The sequence below is a fragment of the Narcine bancroftii genome, chromosome 7, assembly GCF_036971445.1.
Source record: "Narcine bancroftii isolate sNarBan1 chromosome 7, sNarBan1.hap1, whole genome shotgun sequence".
Lineage (NCBI taxonomy): Eukaryota > Metazoa > Chordata > Chondrichthyes > Torpediniformes > Narcinidae > Narcine > Narcine bancroftii.
The window spans coordinates 45853988-45877617 of NC_091475.1; the positions used below are offsets into that span (position 1 = coordinate 45853988).

General features: G+C 42.2%; 1 protein-coding gene across 3 annotated transcripts in view; it reads left to right on the plus strand.

The window, feature by feature from the left end:
* Positions 1-23630, plus strand: part of LOC138738849 (proteolipid protein DM gamma) — a 157933-nt gene that overhangs the window by 775 nt on the left and 133528 nt on the right. The window contains exons 1-2 of one of the 3 annotated variants that reach the window (XM_069889949.1): positions 10041-10114; positions 12133-12258. The exons of the other annotated variants lie outside the window; for them this stretch is intronic. Coding sequence (XP_069746050.1) covers positions 12240-12258 — 19 coding nt within the window. The 5' untranslated portion in view covers positions 10041-10114; positions 12133-12239. Of the gene's footprint in view, positions 1-10040; positions 10115-12132; positions 12259-23630 lie in introns of those variants that run through there. 3 annotated transcript variants of the gene reach the window in all.

The following is a 23630-nucleotide window of genomic DNA, read 5'->3' on the forward strand; positions in this document are numbered from 1 at the left end:
TAATCATCGTGTGAACCCAAGTGCTGATTTGTAGCAGCTGTTTCAGAGCAGGATATGGTTTGAAAGCTTGTGCCTGCTTCGCAAGATGATTGGGAACTTTATATTGTTGGAGTGCAGATATTTTTTTCTGCTAAGTATGTATTAACAACATCTGGGATACACAACTAACATTGGAAATCTTTGTAGACTGCCTCTGGATTTTTGGGGGGTGGGGTTGGTGAGCATGAATGAAATTTCCACTTATTTGACAGAAACTGATTCTTTTGCCTGCTGCTCCATGTTGAGTCCCCCTCCTCCCCTCTTCAGCAGCAAATGTTAAGGGGCCTCTTGGTGGTCACAGGCTCCATAAACTTGTCCCAGTGCAGCAACTTAGCAGTAAGTCAGGTTACTACTGACTGGTGGATACTGCTGATCATTCATTCGATATTAAGGTGCAAGAATTCCTGAAGATATCAGATGAGCCGCTTGTTTGGAGGGTCGCTACAGAGGAATAGTTAATTGCTTGAAGCAGAGTTCCTTGGTCTTGGAAGTAAAATTGAACTTCTGAGACGTGTTCGGTGGTATATAATTTTAGTGGCCCCTTTTTCCAAAATGTGGAATTGGGGAAGAAAGGGTTACAAAGGATTGCTGGAGACTATCACAAGACAAATTGTGTCATTAAAAAAAAGAGGCCTTTTGGCCTCTCATGCATTTGGCAGCTCTTTGAAAGAGTTGCCTCAGTTGGCACTGCCTCTCCTCCATAAGGACTGTATATTTTTCCCCTTTGGTATGCATCTAATTTCTTTCTGAAAGTTGCCATTAAACTAGCTTTCAGATCATAATAACCTATTGTATTTAAAATCTTTTGTGTCCTTTTGGCCATCAATTTGAATCAATTTTCCTGCCAAGTAAAAATAGGTTCCTCTTCATTTAATCTCAAAAAGGGCTTTTTTTTTCTTTTTTAATCTTTTTATTGGTTTTAATATATGCAAAATACATGGGTACATATGGTAATAATAAAGTAAATTAATATCATTACAAATATCAAATAACAATGAACAAGGTACATATGGACCCACATTATTAAATAGAAAAAAGTAAAAGAAAACCCCCCCCCATCTATTCCTAAACTAAGAATCAAACCCCACCCTATGAGGGCTACTGGCCAAGAGTCCATCACTAATAATAACTATGGGGTCATTTTTTTTAAAAAAAAAGCAGAGATAATTAATCTACAAATTTTGAAAGTAAGAAAAGGACACCAAAGAGAAAGGAAGTTAAGTTCCATTGCAGTAGTAGAACACCTAATTTTTTTCAGATCAGACATGTCATCCCATCCGACAACCATTGAGTACGAGTTGGAGTGACAGCGTCTTTCCATCTCAGCAAAATGGCCCTTCTAGCAATGAGGGAAGCAAAAGCCACTCCATTGGGATTGTGAAAAACTCAATATTAAATCCATTGGCCCACTGACTCCAAAAATAGCAATGAAAGGGCTCGAAGTCAAGTTAATATTAAGAACAAAAGATAAGGCATGAATACCCCTTGCCAAAAATTAAAGAGAGAAAGACCTAGCCAAAACGTATGATTCATTGTGCCTTCCTCAGTTATGTATATATCACATTTAGAGGAAATATTAGGATAAAATTTAGCTAACTGAACCTTTGAAAAGGGTGCTTGATGAACTTCCTTAAATTGTATTAATGAATGCCTAGCACAAAGAGAAGATGAGTGAACACATTTCAACATAGAATCCAATGTAGTGTCAACAAATGGTTGTTGAAAGTCTCGTTCCTATTATTTCTTAATACCGCCCAGGGAACTATCCCCAGATCTTGAGAGCAGTTCATAAAGAGCAGAAAGCAATCCTTTATGATTAGGTTTAAAGTTGTATACTTCGCAGATAAGGTTAAAATCTAAATCCTGGCAAAGCTTCAAGAATTTAAGAAGCTTCTAATCTGTAAATAACAAAAAAGAGTGATGTTTAGCTATTTTAAATTTAATAGAATTTTTTAAAAATAGCAACTGTTGAGAAACTGATGCAGGATTGGATTTGAGTCGCAGAATTTAAAGGAAGTAAGACTAGGTTTTTTGTTTTGAATCACATCCGATTTATTTGTCTGCTTGTGTCTGTCTTTTACAGCATATCCTAGCTGAAGCAGGTTAATTGGTTACTGTAAGTTACCCTGAAGTAGCTTGGTAGCAAGAGAATGTGAGGAGAGGAGGGAACAATGAGGGAATATTTGCTGCAACAGTGAGGGAATGGGACTGTGGGATTGCTTTCAGAGCCAGCATATGGGCCAAATGGCTTCCACATATGTTGTAAGAAAGTGTGAAGCATGTGATACAGTTCCTTGGTGCTGGAACCTTTTAGAGCATAGAACACTACAGCCCTCCAGTCCACGAAATTGTGCCAGCCCATATAAACCTACACCATGATCAATCTATCCCTTTTCTCCCTCACAGTCCATAACACCCCCCCTCCTCCCAACACCTATTTGTCTTGCATCAGGTGACTATCTAAGACTCTTTTAAATGTTGCTATTGCCTGAGGCACAACCACTACACCTGGCAGTACATTCCAGGGACCCACCACTCTCATGTATAAAACAAAACTACCTCTGACATCTCCCCCAGATTTTCCTCCACTCACTTCAAACCGATGTCCTCCCATATTGGCCATTGTTGTCCTGGCAAAAGCGTGGTGGCTGTCCACTCTATCTATGCTCCTCATTATCCTGTACACTAAAGATGAATGAATAAGCAAGAAATCATTGTCTTATACAGGTTGTCCCCGACTTATGACCTGTGCCACATACTGCCATCCATATGTAGGACTTTAAAAAAAAAACTATATAAATTTAAAAACCTAAAGAAAAAAAAATGTAAATATAAAAAAATTTTGCTCTTGGGGTGAAAGTAGGGGCCTATCTTTGGAAAATAGTGCCTATGGCAGGGGTGGCCAAGATTTCGAAAGAGCTGGCCTTGATGGCTGCCATGTTGTATTTGACCAACAATAAAGCAGATACAGTGAATTTCCAACTTGTGTCCATTTCAAGATGCGACCCATCAGTCAGAACAGAGCACTGTCATAAGTTGAGGACAACCTGTACTGATTTATCAAGAAATCTGAGAGATTTTTGGGATTGAGGAATGGAGAAGATCTAGTTTTTGAAATGGAGATTATCTGTTTGCATTGGTCATTGTATCAATAAAATAGTGAAAATACAAATTCATGATTACCACCAAGAGAAAAAGGTGACACATCACCTTTTGGTATGCTCACAGCTTGTGGATAACACATGCATGGCTGAATATTTTGGAGACTGGTTCGTGGGTTTTACATATTGTACTATCAGCAGGAAGTTAATTGACTTTGGATAGACAAACTAGATAAAGTTAAAAAGGCCATGAAGGGAAAGGTATGATGGAAAAAAAATATCTCTCTTGGTTCAACTACAAACAGCATTTGAAGTAGGAATCGCAATACATATTAAAAAGTAAGTACATGCTTGTGTAAGTGGATGATTAAAAAGAACATTGGGGAAAATCTAAGACGACGGAATTAAGTGGAGAGAACTCTTTCAGGGAGTAGTAGGGCAATATTAAATCACATGGACCATCTTCCCTCTAGTGAATCATCCGTATCAAAAATGTCCAAATATACACGTGGAGAAGAGGTCATAAGATAGTGATTGTAGAACACAGAACTGAATCTCTACCTCGTGGTCAAGTTGAGAAAGATCGGTCATCACACACTGATTTCATTCTGCTTGATTCAACAATCATGGGGAATTATGAACGTGTTTTTTTTTCTCCAATTTGTTTTGCTCAGCTACACATTGTGTAAGTCTCCTGAGTAAGTTGCCAGTGGGATTATAAATTGGTTATTAAAGCAGAGCATCATGAGTTTAGAGATGAGATATTCTGTCCATTGAGGCAGTAATGGGGAGAATTTAATGAACCAAGGAAGGATTTATTGATGTGCTCTTAGTTGCCTAGAGGAAAGTTCTGTCATGATCCTGTTTTGTAAACAGCTGCTGGGAAGCCTGCCTTTGATCTATCTCTACAGTGAAATGCTTTCCTCTGAATAGGCCAGTCCAGATCAAGAACTCAAAGTGTGGGAAATGGAACAGTTTTGCTCCCAATACAGTATTTCCTTCTTTGAGCTGCACTGCCACTCTCTCTGACAATCAATTGTATTGATCATTTGCAAAATTGGGTCACATTTGAGCCTGAGGGGCAGTCAATACAAGTTAATTCTGGCTGGCAGTGCAATTGGGATCATTAGATGAGGGTGTGTGTTTGAAGCAAAAATTGTGAATAAATAAGAGACATGATTGAGGCTGTGGGATGCAATACCTGTGTATAGTGAATTCATTGGTTAATTCACAGGTTAGAGATTAGTTGTAAATACTAATCAATCATATACATATTCAGTTTGTATTGTTTTGGTTAACTGACTGAGTGCACATCCATCCTGAGGCAGTCGTGGTGATGCACTATAAACTAGATGTGGGATCCTGCAGAGGAAGTTCATGGTTCCTTGCTTCAGCAACTGAATTATGTCTCCTGATTTTTTGTGAGTTTAAAGTGTTGCTAACCTGGAAATATGAACATTCTGTTAAACGTTGTTAGCATAGAGGGTTTCTGGTTGATTTGAAAGTGCTGGAGATCATGAGGCATCCAAAGAAAAAAAAATGAATGTACTGAAATTGTTTCGTTCAGCAAAAAGGTCAAGAGCCATTGGTTACAGATTTCAAGGGCCTAGCAAAAGAGCTAAAGGTAACATGAACAAAGACTTTTTACCCAACAAGCAATGATGACCTGGAATTCTCTGCCTGAAAGAATGGTGGTAGCAGGAATCAGGATCAATCATGGATAAATCATTTAAGGAAAAAAAACTATCAGTTTTATATCTAACAAGTCAGAAAAAAGTAAGTGAATTGGTGTTACTAAAGCTATATCATGCTTAAAGATCAGATGTATTTCAAAACATGCAATAGGCAACTTACCATCAACCCCTTTGTTTCCCATTAATCCCCTCTCTAAATTATGATGGAATCACTATGCAATCTCAGAGCACTAACATTATTATCTCTGTTGCAAATGCTGTATTTGAAGCTGTCTTTTGGACGTAAATCTACATCTTGTGCTGTAGCCCATCATGGGTTTGTGCCTGGCTGTCTCAACCATCAGTGCAATGCTGGAGTTGGCTGTTAGGCTATGTGGTTTCCTGGTAAACTGTCTTCATTGAGAGGGTTGTGTCCACCTTCAAGATCTTACTTGAATATATAATTCTTATGCAGCATTGGTTAAAAAAAATGTGCATTATCAAAGTTATTTTTTAGTTTTTAAAAAGACATTTAAAGACTGAAGAAACAGTTTATTTCTTGCATTGAAATGTAGGTAAATGCTTGCAAATTAGTTGTCTGTACTTCCCAAGTGCAATTATTGGTTGGAAGACCATTTGTGAGATCTGTCTTATCAAACCATCATTGTGGCGTTAAGGTTCAAATGTTAGATGTATTATGCACATTTGTATAGTGTCAAACTTGCTGATAATAACCTATGTTAATTGGTGTTTAACCAATTTAAATCTAATTAAGCTCTTGCAGAAAATACAACCGAAACTTAAAGCCAAGGAGCTATCATCAATATGAAGGTCCTGTGGTCTGCCATTGTTCTGATTATAACATCGGCATTATTCTATCTTTCATTTACCCATTCCAAGTGCTGCATGGATATTGGAGTGTTTATTTGCAGTTTGACACTTTTTGTTTGTTGAATTATTTTTTAAAGCGCTTATGGTAACTAATCCTCTCGCCAGCAGGTGCTTTTAAAATTGTTTTACTCGTCAGAAATTCACTGCAATGAAGGACAGGATCCAGTTGAACAAAGCACAATGTCTAGTTTGCAACCTCTGTCAAAAAATGTATGTGGCAGCTCAAAGACTGAAGTAACATTTTGCACCATCTCAATGAAATTAGTTTGAGCTTCATTGTTAGTTAATTGAACTTGTCCTTCAGCAAAAGAAATGTTAAGTAGATTTTGTTCGGCTCTTGGTTGTTTTACATTAACATATTGAGCAGATTTATAAACCACAAGAAGTAGACAAAAATACTTTTGTTCCTCTAGTATATGAGATGTCAATCTATTGTATCCTTAATAAAAACCTTTAAAGCTACAATAAAAATATTGAGATCTGGTCTGAATGTGTAATTAGCCGTTAAAGAATTTGTTTTAGATGTGATTTTTTTTTAAACTTGCTGCTGACACCCCTCTGCTTTATATGATCAGTTCTCTAAATTTCTTGACTTGAGAAAATCTTGTGCAGCAGGGCTCATGTAAGGAAATGTGTAGTTTATTAAAAGCAAGGGATGAAATGTCTAGTTATTCCAAAAGATGATGGAAATGCACTATGCCAATGCAAAATCTCAATGTTGCTTAATTGGTATTGTTTCTGTGTTTTGGAAATTGAACCTATTTAATGGGTAAAATGTTTGTTTCTTCCTTGGTTTTTCTCCAGTTATTCCAGTTTCTTTGCAGCTGTTTGTTAATAGTTATGAGCATGGAAACTATTGTCACAGGCAACAGAAAATGAGATTGAAATATCTGTCTTCCTTGTTTGAAATTTGTTTTTGAGTTGAAGAACTTCATGGAACCAATGTGGACTTGTGAGAGATAACAAGTAGTTAAGTAGGCACATCAGCCTAGATTGTTACCATCAGCAGTGAAATAAATGCGTTGCAACTGATCTTAAAGAAAGCTGGGTCCTCATTTTCTCAATGGCTTTGGTATAGAGGGACAGTTAAACCATCAAGCAAATTGATCAGCCATTCAATTTGAAGAATTTGTGTAGAGAAGAAATCAGGAAGTACAAAGCATTTTAAAATTTTTGAAACATTTTACATAACATGAAATTTTGGTGAATAATTAGGGTTTAATATGCCATTAAATGCTCTCACACATACAACAAAGTGGTCCTGACCCATATATTAACTGACTCTTTCTACTATGGATGCTACCTGACCAGTTGAGTCCCTCTAGCTCCTCATAAGGCACTTTCAAGCAGGAAAAACATCCATCTGTAAAAGCAAAGGTTCTTCACCCTTGCACCTAAAGACTTACTTCTCTGAATGCGCCATGGCTGGCTCCGAGGCGCCAGTTCCAACCCTTCCCAGGGAAGGATAATCGGCGGAGTGCTGAGTTCCGCCGCCTGACCTGAATGTACACCCGCTGCAAGCGACTGGTTAGGGGTTGGCTGATGATGCCATCAGCCCGCGACCCATCTCCTTCCATGACCCCCTCAAGGCAAGGGCGGTTGGCGGGAGATATCGGGAGCCATCAGGGAGCGGCTGATGTGGGCTGTGACAGCCTCACCGGGCCGCTTCAGCCTTCAAAACATGGCAAAGCAATGGCCGTATTCCCTACCCACAATCCCCATGCAGCTGGAACTGCTCAATGGTTCCCAGAACAGTTCTAGCTACATGGAGGATTACGGGTAGAGAAGACGGCCATTTCTCTTCCACTTATTTATGACGAGTGGCACTATTGCCCCAGTCTCCCCGCTTCCATTGGCTCCAGAGGGCGCCACAAATTGCCTCTCAATATGAATGGGACGCTGGAGCAGCCTTTTAGGACCTGCTGCCTGAAAGGTAAGTTTTAGATCTGCTTTTGTAGCCAGCCTCCAGTGAAGGCCTGACATGAAATGGCCTGTTGTTTGCTTGAGGTTCTACAGTTTTTTGAGCTTTGCTATGTGACATTTTCAGCGTTACGTCCAGGCAAGGTTAATTATTAAATGATCAAAGTCCTCATCAAATTACAGATTTTTAAATTTCCCTGTGACTTCCGAATTTTGGTGATTAAGTGCATGTGCTTGTTTAACAGCATGTATTCTCTCCCCAGCAGTTGCTGACATTCCCTTGATTCCAGTGAGCATTAAGCATCATGTGACTAGCCCCTACAAAATACTTCCCGGTGCAATACAGCATGTCACCTGTCTTCTTTCTGAATTATAACAGGTAGTGAAATGTTAGGTGGGATAGTCACACATTTAACTAATAGTTAACCAAAAGGTTATTAGCATTACAAATAGGGATCTTTCCATTTAGCAACTGAGCATGCCTTTAGATGGAATCAGTGAGTAGAACTACTTTTGTTAACAGTGTTGACCAACTTGTTTCTTTTTTTTTGATACTCTCTGTGCGTCTTTGTTTCTTGAGAAGAGTCCAGCTTTCCAGGGAGGTGGATGAAAGTTGTTGAGTGGAGGCTGCCCATTTGTTTGTATGGGATTGTAGCTGAGTTCAGATTGTTGGTGAATGGAGAATTCAAACCCACTGATGCTCCAACACCATTCTGCATCATTCCCTTCATAGATGTAATAGTATAACTTATTTGACTTGTAAGACTTTTTCAAGTAACACAATATATTAAAAAAACCAACCTGAGAGAATAGTGTTTATGAATTTAAGTCGAGAACTTGGCAAGTGAGTTTTGTAGATTTTAAGAGACTGTTGATCAATTCCTGATGCTGTAGCACTTTCACGATGACAGCTTCTCCATTTCCAAATAGTTATTTAATGAAATACAGATTGCCATAAATGTATAATGATGTATTGTTAATTAGCAAGCCATTAATATGTGTAATGGAATTTGAATCAGTTTTGTTGTCCTTTGCAAGTCAGAGAGCATCGGGCAGTGGGATTAGCTTTTAGAGCCTGCTGCACATACAGTGGAGTGATAAATCTCTAACTATCCAGTAAACTTAACACTTTTTTGTCCTTTTTGTTTAGCTCTGAAATTTGTTGCTTCAAGGAAAGTATGATTTTGTCAAAAACAAAGTTTGTGATATTGAAGTATGCCTTTCTGACATTAATAACTCCACCCCCCCCCCCCCCTCCCCGACACTGTACATTGAAAGTTGAAGCAGATGACTTGATGTCAGGAAGAAGTGCAATTGTTTGAGTTAAAAGTGGCTATGGTAAATGTCCTTGCCCAATATGAGTTGAAGGTGAATTTTGAATAATTGTCCAGCTGCATTTTTCTATGCAACTGAACTGTATAATTTAATCCACAGATATTGAGACTAATTTCAAGATGCATGTTATTATGACAAATCAAAAAATGTATTGATTCTTGAGCTAATATGTTTGGCATTACTTTGTTTTTCGCCAAAGTTTATGTAATATATTGGAACTCAATGTTCATTTCTATTTTGCATCAATTCTTACCAAAAAGGTACAGTTAAATCCAGGCAATTTCAAGCTTCCCAGTCTGGTACCAAGGGATTATTTCCCATTTTGTGTGAGAAGCTTCATTCTTGAAATTTCTTTGGCACCAGTGGGAAGGGCCAGATGGCACCATTGGAGAACGGTTTGAGCAGGCAAATTGCAATGCACTTGGAGCATGAGAAGACTGGGGACCAAGTGAGGGGAGGGGGGGAAATAAGCAAAAATCATACTTAAGGCTTTCCTCCTCTCATAGCATGCGAGGAGAGGGCTTTTTGAAAATCAGGTTCACACCCTAGTGTGGGTACAAGTCAGCTAAAGAATTTGCAGACCAAAAAGACCACAGAACACTGATCTTTAACTGACAAAAGCATGTACAGTTCAATGCCCCATTGAATATTTTTGACACATTTCCACTGTTTAGATATTTGACCTACTTAATTCTTGCAAAAATTTTAAATGATGACACTATTTGTTCAAATCTCTAGTCTTCTGGAATTTCTACTGCCCTCAACGATGAAAATAAAATTTTTGTCAAGGTCCCAACAATTTCCTTCCTGCCTTCCCACAATATTCTGGGCTGCACCTGGAGATCAATACAGTATAAGATTGCTAACACATTTTCACTACTGATGTAGACATGTCCTAGAACAGGGCTAACCAAACCTTTTAGCTCATGGAACCCTTTTGGGGAGCACTTGGAAATTGCGGAACCCCAATCGTCCATTGGCCAACGTCACAATGGGGCTGTGGACTGGTGATTGGCTGCACGGGCAGGGAAAAGACAGGTCACAATCCCCACCACCCTCCCTCACCCCACCCCCACCCCCACCTCACCATCATTCTTCCTGTTAATTGGTCTGAAACCTCACTGCTGGAACCTTTGACAGACAGGCTGAGCCCAGGTGCGGTGGAGGGGTGGGGGGTGCGGGTATTATATTAATGAGTGGCCAAGGTGAGCATCAGGGGAGGGTTGTGCATGTCTCCCCCTCTCAATCATTTCTTCTTTGGAGCCCCTACACCTTTCAATGAAATCCCTGGGTTCCACAGAACCTAGTTTGGGAAACGCTGCCATAGGCTATCTTTAGTTACCTTCCTCACCTCCCACTCCTGCTTAGCCTGCTCCACAGTAAACACATTCACAAACTATTCATTTAAGATCTTCAAATTTCTACTGGATCCACACACACAATTTATTTTATAGACTTCAAGGGATTTTACTCTTTGGATGAGTCACCTGACATCTCGGCAGTGGTCATTCACACAGGAACAACCAAAACAGCAAATTTCCATTTCTGTCTGTGAGTTTAGACAGATACCAGCAGTTGTGTATCATTGGTACATCGTTTTCATTAGCCCCATGGTCATGGAATGTCCGCAGTTCAGTTTAAACTGCAGGTGTTCCAGGAAAATGACTAGAGATCTAGGAGTTAAAATGTCGGAATGGGAATGGCATCTTCATTCCCATTCTGAGCTTTTTATACAGGCTGTGTTCTGGGAAAATGGGAATAATTTCCTGGGATGCAGCAGCTCTGTTTTTAAAAAAAAAACACATTGATGCCCATTCTGATCCTTAATGGGACCTGTTGTTTCCCTCTTGACCCTCTTGTTCTTAATATACATAAATTATTTTTTTAATTCTCCCTTTCACTGTCTGCCAGAATTGCTCCTACATTCCTTGTGTTCCTCATGGGAATTTTTCAAACCTTCCTGCACAATTCTGATATATGTAACACACAAAAGGGCTGGAGAAACTCAGTAGGTCACAGAGTATCTATAAAAAGTAAAGGTAAATGCTAAGCAAAATTACTCTTGTAAGATACCTGTGCTTCCCATGAACACTGTGTGACTTGCTGAGTTTCTCTAGCACCTTCGAGTCTTGCACTACAGTCACAGTTTTACTTTATCTGTTATATAGCTCCTTTTTAATTTCTGATCTATACTAGAGGTCATGGTTTAAGATTGAAGGGGGAAAATTATAAAGGGAACATGAGGGGAAATTTCTTTACGCAAAGGGTGGTAGGGATGTGGAATGAGCTTCCGGCAGACGTGGTCGAGGCGGGATCATTGGTTACATTTAAGGATAGACTGGATAGTTACATGGAGAGGAGAGGACTGGAGGGGTATGGACCGGGTGCTGGTCAGTGGGACTAGGAGGGTGGGGATTTGTTACAGCATGGACTAGTAGGGCCGAACTGGCCTGTTCTGTGCTGTAAGTGGTTATATGGTTATATCTTTACTTTGTCATTTCTTCCCTTTACCATGCTGGGAACATGTTCATCCTGGACATTCATTATCACACTCTTCTTCCTATCACTGTGTGTATTTCCCAGGGTACACTGATTTCATGGCCCTACAACCCAATGAGTGCACCCTGATCATCAATTACACAGTTGAAGGGTTTTTTTTATATTCGGTCCCACATTTCCAATAAATTTTGTCTCTTTCCCCCCCCCCCCCCCCCCCACATTTGTAGCACTCATCTACATATATGGGCAATTTACAATGAACATTTAATTTACCAATCCATACATCTTTGAGATGTGAGACAAAACCTGAGCACCCATGCATTCACATTCATGACATCCATCTAGTGAATTAATTGATCACCACAAATTATCCTTGGTGGACAGATGAGTAGTGGAACCTACAAGGTATTTTATGGAAATATAAGGAGAATTAATGTGTAAACCTGTGCTGGCTGTTGAGGTAGACTAGATGAGCTGAAAGGCCTGTTTCTGTGCTCTGCAACTCTGATTTTATGGCATGGAATTTAACCTATGGTCATTAAGGGCTGGTTGATGAAGTGGTTGCTTTCATCAAGGAGATTTTGCACCAGCCCTTAATGAGGGTCCAGTACTGAAGGGGCATTTGCTTATCTTGTGATGTTCTCACAGCATTATAATCTGACCTTGCTTTGCAGGTCATTAATGGTCACTTTGAAAAGGCAACAGAGGACCCAGGAAGGATTGGCATTAAAAGGACAATTATTTGGAAAAGCATCTTTCTGAATATTTGATTGTTAGGAATATGTCTGCACTTCTGCATGGTAATATTTCTTCAGAATCTATTTTAGGTACAAATCTTATTTTTCTCGGTACAACTAAAACTTAACAACATGAGAAATATTTTTGATAATTGTTGCATGGTGGAGCCATCTTTCCAGAGTAGGTTAATCCAGAATTAAACAAATTCCTCTGACTCAGAAGCAGGATTTATTGTCATGAACAAGTCATGAAATTTGGTGTTTTGTGATACCATTATAGTGCAAACGTACAGATTATGACCATCCTTATGAAGTCACTATAAAAAATAAAATAATAATAGCAATAAAAGTGCATGAAAAGTAAGGCAGGGTCTTTGGTTCATTGACTATTCAGGAATCTGATGGCAGCGGGGAAGAAGCTGTCCTTGTGCCACTCATTTCTCGTCTTTAGGCTCCTATACCTTTTCCCTGATGGTAGCAGAGTGAAGAAGGCATGGCCTGGGTGGTGGGGGTCTTTGAGGATAGAGGCTGCTTTTTTAAGACATCTCCTCCTGTGGATGTTCTCGATGGAGTGAAGTCTGGTGCCTGTGATGTCACAGGCCGTCTGGAGTTTATTCTTGTCTTGAGAGTTGGTGCCTCCATACCAGGCAGTGATGCAATGAACCAGAATGCTCTCCACGGTACACCTGTAGAAGTTTTTGAGAGTTTTCAGTGACATACTGAATCTCTTAAGGCACCTCACCAAGTATAGCCACTGGCAAGCCGCCTTTGGAATTAGAACTTGACAGCATTGGAATTGTGCCTGGCCACACAGTAATGGGTATATAAACAAGTAGAGGAGTGGGCTAAGCACACATCCTTGGGGTGCACCTGTGTTGATGATCAGTGAGGAGGAGATGTTATTTCCAATTCGTACTGACTGTTGTCTTCCAATGCGAAAGTCAAGGATCCAGTTGCAGAGTAGGGTACAGAGGCCTAGAGTTTGTAGCTTCTTGACAGGGTCAGTGCCAAAGGGGGGCATCCGCAGGCATCGCCCCCCCCATGATGTGTTGTGCCCCCCATGTGATCATGGCTATCCCTGGCTGTCAGATACACCCTACTCCCTCCTGCATCATTAACATCTAGGTTTAACCACACTAACGACTCTCCATCTTCCACAGGCCACCACGTCACTAGCGTGTGTCAAGCGTCAGTAGCATCTAGTGATGCTTGATGCTGTACAAGTATTGCCTTCGTGTACCATGTCAGAGGGGGCGGATGGTGTTAAAGATAGGGATGTCCCAGCTAGCAACTCCCGCTCCCCCCCATTGACAGGTTGTTCCCTGCTAGCACCAACAACCACCCCCCCCCCCGGTTGAACGAGCCCCCCTCTAACACTCTAATACCCCCCCAATATACATTTTGGCACTGATCCTGTTTCTTGACCAGCACTGAGGGAATAATGCTATTGAAAGCTGACCTGTAGCCTATGAAGAGCAGCTGTATGGATGAATTGCTGTTTGAGGTGATCCAGACCTGAGTGGAGAGCCAGCAATATTGCATCTGCTGTTGAGCGACTCTACACCTAAAGACCAGGTGAATATTACAAGATGTTGCTGGGAGTTCCCTTGGAGTATTGTATGATGTTCTGGTCATCCAACTATTATTAAGCTGGAAAGGATTCAGAGAAGATTCACAATAATTTTACCAGGACTAGAGGGGTTGAACTATAAGAAGAGTCCAGAGAGGCTGGAACCTTTCTCCTTGGAGCATGGAGGTTGAGGGGAAACCTCATCAAGGTATGTAAAATCATGAAGGGCACAAATAAGCTAAATAGTCATGGTCTTTTTCCCTGTTAGGAGGGGGAAAAGATTAAATAGCGAGCTCAGTGGCACCTTTTCACATACATATATGGAAAGACCTATCAGAATAAATATTAGAGACTGGTGCAACTGCAATGTTCAAAATACATTTAGACAGGTGCGTGGATAAGAAAAGTTGAGAGTGATATGGATGAAATACAGGCAAATGGGACTAACTCCAGTAGACTACATAGTTGGCATGGACAAGTTGATCCTACTGTAAAATTCTATGAGGACAGGATAAATATTTGCTATCAATTGATATGCATTGGAGTTGCACCTAATATGTTTGACATTGGAGTCTCTTTTGGTGATGAAACTAAATACAGTTTAAATTCACAACCATTCAGCTGTCAATTGTCCTGTCCCATCAGAAGATACTGTATGTATTTGCAGGAAAGGGGATGGCAAAAGTTTAGGATGAAGAAATTGAAACACCAGTTTCAATCTGCATTAAAACCACAACACAGATACCCTAAACCTCTCATGTCTCATTGTAGTTATCTGTGGTGTGAAGAATGATCATCATGTATTTGCCATTGCCTAGTGGATGCTGATGGCAGAAAAGAACAAATGAATACTCCTGCTGTTTCATCATTTACAATACAGGAGCGATTTCTTCGCTGGGTCTGGAATTAAGGGAGCTGGATTCCCCACTTTAAGAGGTTCTATTTGGAGAATGGTTCATGCTAGAAAAGCTTAATTAAGCAAATATTTACATTTGAACTATCAGATCCTATATATAGTACAAGGAATGACTGGGATAGTTGTCCATTATGTTAATAATATATCCCTAAGAAAATGTGGTTTGTTATCTTCTCCATATTACACTAAACATGCATAACAACATGAGAAAAACGTGATGGGCTGCCGACGCTGTGATTATAATAAAAACACTGAAATACTGGAGGAGCTCAGCTAGTCTATTCAGCATCTATAGGAGACAAAGATAGATTGCAGATGTTTTGGGCCCGAGCCCTTCGTGTTGCATAGCAGCGTGACAGGTTGCAGCTAGGTGTATGTTCTACTATATTATAACTTCACGTGTTCAGCATCATTAGGGAAAAGCTATCATTTAATGTCTTAATATTTTTTTTTGTTCAAATGTAGTCTTTATTGGTTACCATAACCTCTCATGTTTGTTCTAACCACTAAGAAGCTCACAAGGCCCAGTTACTATTGATAGCCGAGTAGATTACATCCCAAAGGCTTTGGATGTAAACAGAAGAAGCTTATCTGGTAAGTGTTTTGTGACAACATTGCAACATCTTTCTCTTACTTTGGGATTTCAGGTGATAGAAATAATGCCTATTTAACAATGATGTTTTCATTTAGTTCCATTCGCTGTTGTGTGAACAATGTGCCTTTTCTCTTGCTCAGTGAGTGCTCTTGATGACAAACCATCATGCCAATAGATGTGTTGTTTCATTCTTTCTAACACTGGCATAGCCAGAGATATTAATTAATGAGATGGAAGTGAAGGGAATTGCATGAAAACGTGAGACCTGGGTGTAAAATAAAGATCTTTTACATCTCCGAAATAATCTCCAATAGTGTACCTCCTATATTTTATCTTCAACCCATTGTTCATTGACCATCTGTTTTTGATTGAGAGTTCACATAAGGCAGGAGACTGGGTTATCAAAATGGATTAACCATCAATGTTCTTGTCATTGTTAGCTTTTAGGCATTTTGTCTATTGTTCTAGTGTATTGTGCACTTTTGAACATTGAAAGTTGGGTTACAGTTTCAAGGTAGTGTGTAGAGATTTTATCCAAAGCCAGGAATTTGAGTGTTGGAGGAATTTTATCAGAAATTAAGACTGAGGGAGCAGGAGATGATCAAGGCAGTATATACCAGTAATTAGTATGCACCTCAAAGTGGCTTTTTGTTTATTATGAATGGCATCATGACAAAAAAATGTTACATGTTTACCGATTATTACTACTACTTGTATTTCTCCATGCCAAGCCACCCCGATCGTGAAATATAACCGTGCCTGGCTCTGTATTCACTGCAATGATTCCCACCAACAGACTACAATGGGTGAAAATTCATTTAAATTTCCAGCTCTTGGATTAACTTGAAATCTAGACTAATTTTCTTGATTTTTATGGCACTATTTCGAATAAGATCAGAAATCTTTCTGTGGTACTGGTTCTGTTTAATGTTTATTCCTTTGAACCAGATTATCTGGTCATTGCCAGATTTCTGTGAGTGTGACCCTGGTCTGACAAAATCAGCTGCTGTATTCCATATTGTGCAGTAGTGTCCAATCTCTGGAAGTACTTCTTGGCTTAAAGATCTTTTGGATATTCTGAGGTGCCATCAATCCAAGTTTCTTCTTTGCTCACTTCATCCATTATGAAGTTTTGAAGGTTACTGAATCTTTGCTATACTCATTGCTGCCAGCCACTGCCATTAAGGCAATTCTAAGAATCCTACAAAAGTGTTAATTATATAAATGTTTTGACACGATTTTTTCTATCATGTGAGGGCGAGCAATGATTTATTCCATCAGGAATGTTATGGAGAAGCATGTGATAATTCAAAATGAAACTATAATACACAGAAAGTCTTGTCACACCACCTACAAGCTTGCTCTGATGTCTAATGCAATAATTGAATAAAATCATTGTTGAAAAATTAATGCATTGTTGACCCACACTTGTTACCCAGCATGTTCTCAGAAAATAGAAAAGTCAGCATGAAATTCAATCTCAAATTGTTTTAAATTGCATCCATCTTATTTTTCATTATACATTCTAAAATCTTTTAAGAACTAATCTTTAGAAACTAATAATGTTGATAATCTTCAATAAATGAAATCACCATTAACACAACACAGCATTAGTTTCCTTGCTTGTATGGTTTTTGAATTGTTTGGTGCTATATTGTTGCTTCCCAACTTCTCTCCATTTTATAACCATTGGGAATTGTGGAACAAGTTAGTTGGTGGGATTCAAAGTCTTGGGAAAAATAAGCAGCCCATTTTTTTGTGGAGGAGAGAAAAAGCAAGCAAGCTCCTTGGTCTTGCCACAGGAGGCAAATTTATTTTTCATTAAGGTATATTGCTTCCAAAATGCATTTCACGATTGCCTGTAGCAAGGGAGTTGTGCTGGTCCCTTTATAAATCCACAGTTGCGAATCAGTGTTGAGCTATGCATTAATTTTTGGGTACCACATTTTTTTCTTATGGAGGTTGTGGAGGTGATTTTCTTAATGATCAGTGAAAACTAAGGGAGATGTGAGGAAGGTTCCATTCATAAATTCAGAACATGGTGGGATGGGTCTCTGACTCCTAGCTTAAGATTTGGGGGAGGTGTTTACTGTTAGGGCAGGTTGAATCAGGACAAAACTCCATCCATTGACTTGAGGCTTGGTGGCTGGAGAATAATTCAGGAAATTGATGAAATAAATATTTTGTGCTGTGTGCCATCTATTGTAATTTAAATGTTAAATTTAGACATAGAGCACGATGACAGGCCATTTGGGCCCACAAGTCCTTGCCGCCCAATTTACACCCAATTAACCTCCACCCAGGTATGTTTTAAATGGTGGGAGGAAACTGGAACTCCAGGGAAAACCCGTGCAGATACAGGGGCAAACATACAAGCTCCTTACAGACAGTGTGTGATTCGAACCCTGTCCTGATCACTGGCACTGTAAAGGTTTTGCACTAACTGCTATGCCATATGGTAGAAGAAGAATGGTTCTGCCCATCAGGGATTGTTTCCTGAAGAAGTATGTAATGGAATCTACTCAGGATCAGACTATTTTAATGTGCAAAAATTGATCAGTTATCTTGTAGATGAAGATCCACTTGGAGTTGGTGACCACAATATATTTGATTTCCAGATGGTGTTTGATAGTGAACACCACACAACCAAAACCAATCTTTTCAATTTAAATAGGGGCAATTATAATGATATGAAGGTCCAGTTTTCAAAGGTGGTCTGGGAAAATAAACTACGCACTAGTCAGTACATGAACAGATGGTCAAGCTGCTGGTCCATCACACTCAACAGGAATTTATTCCAATTGGAAAGAAGAATTCTGGGGAAATTGGCATAATCTGTGGATTTTTTTAAAAAAAGATAAGGGGAAATGTTATATTGAAAAGTAGGGAATACAAAGTAGAAAGTGCTGTTTGGAGGCAAGAGGACTGGAAGGTTTTGAGACCCTGCAGCAAAAGACATAAAAACTAACAATGGAAAATTGATTTTGAGAGAAAATATGCATGCAATATCAAAACAAACAGTTTCCATGGCTAAATAAATAGGAAAAAAGGAGTTAGAATAAGTGTGGGACCTCTAGAGAATAGCACTGGTGAAATGATAACAAGAAAAGAAGAAATAGAAGGCATGCTGTGGAGGACACTGCAGATAACCCTAAGTTAAATAGATGGCTTAACTTCAACTAACACAGAGGAACTGGTTAAAATCCAAATCATATGAGAGTAACTCACCCCCCACTTTCTGATATCCTTGTGTTTTCCCTTCTCCCTCATCTTGTTCTCCCATTTCTATGATTTTCCACATCCCACCAACTCCCAACTCAACTTGGACCCCTCTTCCTCTTTTCTCCTCCTCCACTTCCCCAAACTTCTTCTCAGTTCTTCAGCTACAGCTTGGTTCGGAAAGCTTACCTGTCCAACTAGTTGATTGGTTTGAGAAATGGAAACAAGGAAATGTTAATCAACTCTTGGCATTAAATTAGACAGCAGAAGCCACCTCATTCATATTTGCATAAGGTAAGCCAGCTGCATTTCTGTTTCTCTCTCTCTGTCTCTGTGTATATGTCCCTTTCTCTATGTGTGCCTGTGCGTCTCTCTCTCTCTCGCTCTCTCTCTCTCTCTCTTTGTGATTGTGTGTGTCTCTATTTGTCTCTCTCACTTTCTCCTTCTTCTCCCCCCAATTCCCCCCCTCCCCACACCTCCTAAACATGTGGATTTCTGATCTCCTTACTTGAGAAAAGATGTACTGGCTTTGAAGGTGATGCAGAGGAGGTTCACCAGGTTGATTCATGAAGTGAGAGGGGGTAGTTTATGATGAGAGATTGAGAGGCCTGGAATATACCCACTGGAGTTTAGCAGGATGGGGGTGGGGGTGAGGGGGCAGGGAATCTTATAGGAAAATATAAAATTATGAAGGAAATAGATGAGATTGAAGCATAAAGGTTGTTTCCACTACCAGGTGATACTAGAATGAGGGGACATGGTCTCAATGTTCAGGGGAGTAGATTTAAGTCTGAGATGAGGAATAACTGCTTCTCCCAGAGAAGAGTCAATCTATGGAATTCTCTGGCCAGAGAAGCTGCTTCATTAAATGTACTTAAGACACTGATCAGAAGATTTTAGAAAAATAGGAGAATTCATGGCTCTGAGGAATGGGCAAGTAAGTGGAGCGAGACTACGGCCAGATGGCCTACTCCTATTTCTTACGTCAACATTGGGCCATAATTTCCCCTTTCTAGAGCAAAACTGAATGCTATGACCACATCTATCTTATTCCAGCACAGATTGAGCACAAATGCTGATGTTGGACAACATGAATCCATCATCTGTAGTGTACCATGTGAGTTGTATTCCAAATATCACATCTGAGGTAGTGTCTTCTAAAGAAGATCCCGCTCAAATGTGCTGAAGATTAGCTGAAGGTAGCACAAACCTTTTAGTAAATCTCTCTGAAAAGTTGAAGGGTGGGACTATAGTCATACAACTATCCTTATAACTCAAGCGACCAAGGTTTAATCCAGACCTCAGAGCTGTCTGTTGGAAGTTTACACTTCTCCCTTTGATCATTTGCATTTTCTTTGAGTGCTCCGGTGTTTTCACATTGTGGCGGTACGCCATTAGGCAAGTGAACCGGCCCCACTTGTCACGCACGCGGCGGGGCAGCTGGCCAAAATGGCGCTGTCAGGGGTTTCCTCCCGACTTCAGCACCGGGCTCAGAAGCCCACACTTGGCGACCTACGTGATGCCCCGATGACGTCGGGGCACCCCAGCGCAGTTCTCAGCCAGGTCCGGGCTGGGAGTAAAGATCAGCCAGGCAGCCTGCAATAAATCAGTTTTTGCTCTCTGAACTCAACCCATCTGGTTGTGTGATCTTTCAGTTAGCAGTGTAGCCGCCACTACAATTGGTGACCCCAACAAGTTCAAACGTCTTTGAACCTGACATGAATGACCCTTCGATCAACGCTATAGCCATTAAGCTTCCTGACTTCTGGGTTCAGGAGCCGGAGACCTGGTTCAGCCATGCAGAGGCTCATTTTCACCTCAGCCAGATTTCACTGGATTCCACCAAGTTTTACCATGTGGTTGCTGCCCTGGACCAGGCCACTGCCAAACGAGTGCTGCACCTCGTTCAGCACCCATCCACGGAAGATAAGTACGGGACCATCAAGCGGATGCTCACCGGCTCCCTCGGCCTCTCCAGGTGCCAGCGTGCCACTCGGATGCTGCGCCTCGATGCCTTGGGAGACAGAACTCCAATCGAATTGAGAGATGCTCGTGCTCATGGGTGATCACACCAACTGCTGACTCTTCGAGCGCATCTTCCTCGACCATCTGCCTGAAGACATCGGCTGTTACTGTTACAGGAGAGCTTTGTCGACCCTGGGAAAATGGCTCGAAAGGCTCAGGAGTTATGGCTTGAATGATTCTCGGAGGGCTCAGCAGTCCAGCAGGTTACAAGTTACGGGCATGACCATGCCAAGCCTTCCTCTAGTGCTGCGGTGGAACACCCAGCCCCTGCAGGGGCCTCAAAGAGCATAGCCAGAAGCAAGCCATCCATTTCAGGTCTCTGCTTCTTCCACCAGCGCTGGGGAGCCAAGGCTCAGAAGTGTCGTCAGCCCTGCTCATTCCAGGGAAATGAGCAGGCCGGTCACTGTTAATGGCTGCAGCAGATGACCAACGACACAGCCTTCTCTACCTCTGAGATTCAGTCAGCGGCTGACGCTTCATCGTTGACACCGGGGTCCAGATCAGTATCATCCCGGCCACAGCCATCGAGTCCCAGAACCGGCTTCAAGAACTTCCCCTCCGTGCAGCCAATTCGACGGAGATCCGAATGTTTGGAGACAAGACCATCCACTTCCAAATCGGCCAGCGGAAGTTCTCATGGAAGTTCACCATTTCGTTCCTCCCAACTGCCATCCTGGGTGTTGACTTTCTCCTCGCCCATGGACTCCTGGTCGACATTCGAGGTAGGTGACTGATAGATGCCTGTACCTTCCAATCCGTTCACCTCAATGCCTCCCAAACAGAGCAGCCGCAGATGGTCACAGTTAGCATGCCCAAGGACGAGTTTCAGCGTATTCTGGATGAGTCCCCATCCCTCCTCAAGCCGCAGTTCTCCGCTGCCTCACCATGCCACAGGGTGCTTCATTACATCCCCACCTAAGGCCCGCCGGTCCATGCCAAGGCACGCCAGCTCCCACCGGATAAGCTCCAGATAGTGAAGGAAGATTTCTTGCATCTGCAGGAGCTGGGGATCATTCAATGTTCCGACAGTCCTTGAGCATCACCACTCCACCTGGTCCCAAAAGCCTCCAGTGGCTGGCACCCCTGCGGAGATTATCGACGGCCTAACGACGCGACAGTTCCTGACTGTTACCCGATCCCTCACATCCAGGACTTTACGGCCAACCTGCATGGCGCAAGGGTATTCTCCAAGGTAGATCTGGTGTGTGGGTATCACCATATCCTGGTGCACCCCGAGGACATACCCAAAATGGCCATCATCACCCCCTTCGGCTTGTTCGAGTTCCTAAGCATGCCATTTGGGGTCAAGAATGCCGCCCAGACCTTCCAGCACCTCATGGACACAGTGGGCAGAGATTTGAATTTCGTATTCATTTTCTTGGACGACATCCTTGTCACCAGCAGAGACCAGGCACAACACAAGTCTCACCTGCGGACCCTCTTCTCCTAACTGGCCGACTTCGGCCTAACGATCAATCCGGCCTAGAGCCAGTTCGGGAAAGAGTCCATGCAGTTCCTGGGCCATAACATCACGGCCGAAGGAGCCACACCTGCCGCTATGAAGATCGCTGCTATCAGGGAGTTTCCACGCCCAGACAACCTCAAGGGGCTCCAGGAGTTCGCGGGTATGGTCAATTTCTATAACCACTTCATTCCAGGTGCTGCGCACATCATGCAGCTGCTCTTCGCCCTCATCGCAGCCAAAGACAACACACTCATCTGGACTCCAGAGGCCAGCAGGGCATTCAAAGCCATGAAAGATGCCCTCGCGAAGGTTACCCTGCTCGTCCACCCACGCACCGACCTGCATATGGCGCTCTCCATTGATGCCTCTGCCACAACCATCAGCGCCATCCTGGAGCAGCAGATGAATGGACAGTGAAAACCACTGGCATTCTTTAGCCGACTTCTTTGCCCACCAGAGCGCAAGTATAGCGCTTTCGATCGTGAGTTGCTGGGCATGTACCTGGCGGTGCGTCATTTCCACTATTTCTTGGAAGGGAGACCTTTCACCATTTTTACCAACCACAAACCCCTCATTCAGGCGATCGCTATGGCAAGTGATCCCTGGTTGGCCCGCCAACAGCGTCACCTCTCCTTCGTGTCGGAGTTCACCACCGACATTCGGCACAAGGCGGGGAAAGACCATGTGGTTACCGACACACTCTCATGAACGGCCATTTGCGCGCTGACACTGGACCTTGACTTCGACCAGCTCGTCTGAGACCAGAAGTCCAACGAGGAGACATGGGCCTTCAGGACTGCCATCATGGAACTGCGGTTTCAGGACCTCCTGTCTCCTCATGGTGAGGGCACTGTCCTGTGCGATGTCACCATGGGCTCCCCGCGACCAGTAGTTCCCCAGCAGTCTTCCACCGTATCCATGACTTTTCCCACCCTTCTTTCAGGCCCACGGTCCATATGGTGTCAGAACATTTCGTCTGACACAGGCTTCAGAAGCAGATTGCGGTCTGGGCCAGAACCTGCAACCATTGCCAGCTTTCCAAGGTACACAGGCACACTAGTGCGCCCATACAAGGTTTCGAACACGTCCGGGAACGGTTCAGCCACATACATGTGGACATCGTCGGACCCTTACCAATTTCCCGAGGTAACCATTACCTTTTCACAGTGGTAGACCGCACCACTCGTTGGCCCGAGACGATCCAGATGCCTCCACAAACTCCTGCTCCCAAGCATTTTTGAACGGTTGGGTTGCTAAGTTCACCTCTGCACTCTGGGCACAGCTCGCCAACAGGCTACATCACACCACAGCCTATCACCCACAGGCCAATGGGCTAGTCGAGCGATTGCACCGCCTCCTTAAGTCGTCACTGATGGCCTGCCTCACCGGCCCTAACTGGGTGGATGAGCTGCCTTGGGTGCTCCTGGGCATCCACACGACACCCAAAGAAGACCTATAGGTGTCATCAGCCAAGCTGGTCTATGATGCACCGCTAGCCTACCCAGTGAGTTCTTCAACGCACCTCACAGCCCCCAGCAGTCACTGCACTGTCTACTTCCCCGCCTCCAGGCCTAGTTGGACTCCTTCACACCCCCACCGCCGCCCTGACATGGCACACAGGCCTCTTACGTCCCCAGCGAGCTGT